This window comes from Pempheris klunzingeri, chromosome 13 (genome assembly GCF_042242105.1).
Source record: "Pempheris klunzingeri isolate RE-2024b chromosome 13, fPemKlu1.hap1, whole genome shotgun sequence".
Taxonomy (NCBI): Eukaryota; Metazoa; Chordata; class Actinopteri; order Acropomatiformes; family Pempheridae; genus Pempheris; species Pempheris klunzingeri.
This window is the reverse complement of record NC_092024.1, coordinates 263,248-266,377: the sequence shown is the minus strand read 5'-3', so window position 1 is coordinate 266,377 and position 3,130 is coordinate 263,248. Positions and strand designations below refer to the sequence as shown.

The following is a 3,130-nucleotide window of genomic DNA, read 5'->3' as shown; positions in this document are numbered from 1 at the left end:
TGACATCAAAAAACAAGTCATAAATATGGATCCTTGTCTTGGTCTGCTGTCAGTGTCCTCCAAACTTCACTAATAATAATGGACTGTGAAGTGTTGGCCAGGAGGCTAATTGAGTCAAAGCTAATTCATAAATAAATCTACATGAACCAGTGTTGTCACAGGTAGAGGTTGTTTAACTATTCCTTTAATATGCAGCTTACTTATTTAGTGGACAGGAAGACAGGGATCCATTGCTCTCCATCTTGTGCCCGGTCATTGTACTCGTCACGTCAGGGTTGATCGTTTCTGCTGTGTCGTCAAGGAAACTCCGGATGTATTTCAGGAATGTTGACGCTGTGAAAGAGAAAATAAAGGGAAGGCATATGATCTCTGAATGATTGAATTTAAGTTAGGTTATTCTATATATCTAAACAGAAGTGACATACATCTGTCAGAAGACCAAAGAAAGATAAAGTGAATGGTTGAGACAAGCGATTGACATTATTGAACAAGTAATATCATATGAGTAAACAGGATAAGACGATGACACACAGTATATTATTTTCTCTGGTTTGTAATGAAAACTGTCCTTGGTCACTTACTTCCTTTGTCAGGAGATGATACTCCTGTTTTCATCCAGGGTGAACAGCAGCAGCTCAGGTGGTGGAGTAACACGAGAGAAAAGTAAGACAGGAAATGATTAGTAAAACACATTCATGTTGTATGGCTAAACAGATACTTACCTTACCTTTTTCATCCATATGAGGTGGACGGCAGGATGAGTGGAAGAAAGAGTGGAAGAAGGAGTGGAAGAAGGAGTGGAAGAAGGAGTGGAAGGAGAGGTGGAAGAAGGAGGAGTGGAAGAGGAAGCATCAGGAGGTGTGAAAGGAGCGGAGGAAGGAGGAGTGGAAGAGGAAACATCAGGAGGTGTGAAAGGAGCGGAGGAAGGAGGAGTGGAAGAGGAAGCATCAGGAGGTGTGAAAGGAGCGGAGGAAGGAGGAGTGGAAGAGGAAGCATCAGGAGGTGTGCCAGGCTCAGTCAAACCTCGGCCTCTTCGCAGCACCCTGCTCCTCCTCACACTCTTCTCTGTTCCTCCTCCTGGAAGAACCAAGGCCTACAGAAGGAGGAGTGAAAGGAGGAGCAGAAGGAGGAGTGGAAGGCGGAGCAGAAGGAGGAGCGGAAGAAGGAGTGGATGGAGGAGTTGAAGGAGGAGTTGAAGAAGGAATGGAAGGAGGAGAGGAAGGAGGAGTGGAAGATGAAGCATCAGAAGGTGTGGAAGGACGAAAGTAAGGAAAATGGTAAGAAGCAGGGCAATGACAAGTGGAATAAGAAGCAAAGTAAGGAGCATAAGGAGGAGAGTAAAGAGGAGACAAAGAAAGAGCGTATGGGACAGGAGGAGGAGTGGAAGGAGGAGTGGAAGACGATGCGGGAGAAGGTGTGGAAGGGGGAGTGGAAGGAGGAGTGGAAGATGAAGGATCAGAAGGTGTGTAAGGACAAAAGTAAGGAGGACGGTAACAAGCAGGGCAATGACAAGTGGAATAAGAAGCAAAGTAAGGAGCATAAGGAGGAGAGAAAAGAAGAACGAAGCCGTCTGAGGGAGAAAAAGAAGCATAAAAAATGTCCCATTCTGCACTTTTAGGTTAAAAGGCTGACAATTACAAAATAACACCCAGACCAATAAACTATGTACAGAAAAAAAAACACCCACTGGAGGAAAACATTTTGGATCTAAATATTGAGCACTGTGTCATCCCATTGATTAAATGAAGAACCTGACATAAAACCTTCAGCCAATAAACAACATGCACATGTGTAAGAGAAAATATAGACTGTTAGCACACAGCAGCAGAGAGTTGAAACACAAGTTTACTCTGAAATGTTTACGCGTGAAATCAGACTGAATAAGAATCAGATCTGCCACCACAATTAAAAAATACTGCATTACCTGCTCCACTTCCTGCATTCAAAGTCTTACTTAAGTAAAAGAACAGAAGTATTACCTTATAAAGTAAATAATTGTCCTTCAAGTATCAAAAGTAAGCAGCAGGACGGCTCCTGTGAGTGATATAATATCACATATTCTATTATCTGTAACTAACAACAAAGCTTCATAGTAGAGACATGGGTCAGAACACTGAAGTCATACACAGCGCCCACCATCTGACACCTCATCAGCTGATCAATCATCTGACCTCTAAGGTCATTAATTATACTCAGTTAGGTCAGTGAAGTGGCCTTTATAATCTCACAGCTCACTCTGCTGATCATTCATGCCACTGCTGCCAGCTGCATCTTCTCCACCTGCACACAGGACGCTGCCGGAGCTGTTTGTCAGCAGCTTCTTTTGTGCTTTGCTTTCACTTTATATATATATTTTTTTTTTTTCTGTCACGCACAGATGTTCTTACGTGATGGTTACATTTATTTATCTACTTTTCCACCACACTCTGCTGCGTATCCATGCAATAAATGCACCAAAGTCCTTTGAATTTTCCCAAACTGGGGTGAAATTAATTTTCAGAGTCAATCCTCCACTGCAATACAGAGATTGGACACAAATTCAGTTATGGATCTTTATACTGTAAATGCATCCATTTAACATGAATATTCAGCACCTCTCTGCCAGTAATATATAGAGCATGTCACTGACATGCACAATTAAACTGCAGAGGTCAAGAAGAATTCTAAGAAACTTATTAAATTCAACATTCGTTATCCCCTGCCTATGGAATAGCAGTGGAACCGTTAACGTTGGTAATGAGGCTGGATTCTCTAGGGGAAATCTGTGCAGTTATTAGGGTGGTCTATAGCGAGGAAATTAACCTCTGACTTCCCTGGGGAGTCATTCTTGTATTATTTGTGAATGTATTTAACCTTCCTTCATACCACTGCAGGCTGCAGGCCTCTGGGGAACTGCACTGCTTTGAGGCCGGAGTCAGGTAAGGGTTAAAACAGGACGTGGATGTTATGGAAATGCACTTTAATTTTTAACTGGAACACCACAGTCGCTGCAATATTAATGCACTAATGACATTTAACATGCCTTTGGATGTAGAGGTCAATAAAAACCCTTCTCAGACATGGAGTGTGTGATTTTGCTAGTTTCAGCTATCTGTTAATAGTCTTTCTCCTTTCACTCAACGGTATTGGT

General features: G+C 42.3%; 1 protein-coding gene across 1 annotated transcript; it reads left to right on the top strand.

The window, feature by feature from the left end:
- The first annotated feature begins 1,171 nt into the window (after nt 1–1,171).
- LOC139211888 (nucleolar protein 58-like) lies at nt 1,172–1,618 on the top strand. The gene has a single exon (XM_070842309.1). It carries the CDS (start codon nt 1,172–1,174, stop codon nt 1,616–1,618), a length of 447 nt encoding a protein of 148 aa, XP_070698410.1.
- The last annotated feature ends 1,512 nt before the right edge of the window (nt 1,619–3,130 follow it).

Excerpts from the sequence above, each read along its gene's own strand:
- LOC139211888 (XM_070842309.1), top strand. The coding sequence starts at position 1,172 with ATGGAGGAGTTGAAGGAGGAGTTGAAGAAGGAATGGAAGGAGGAGAGG.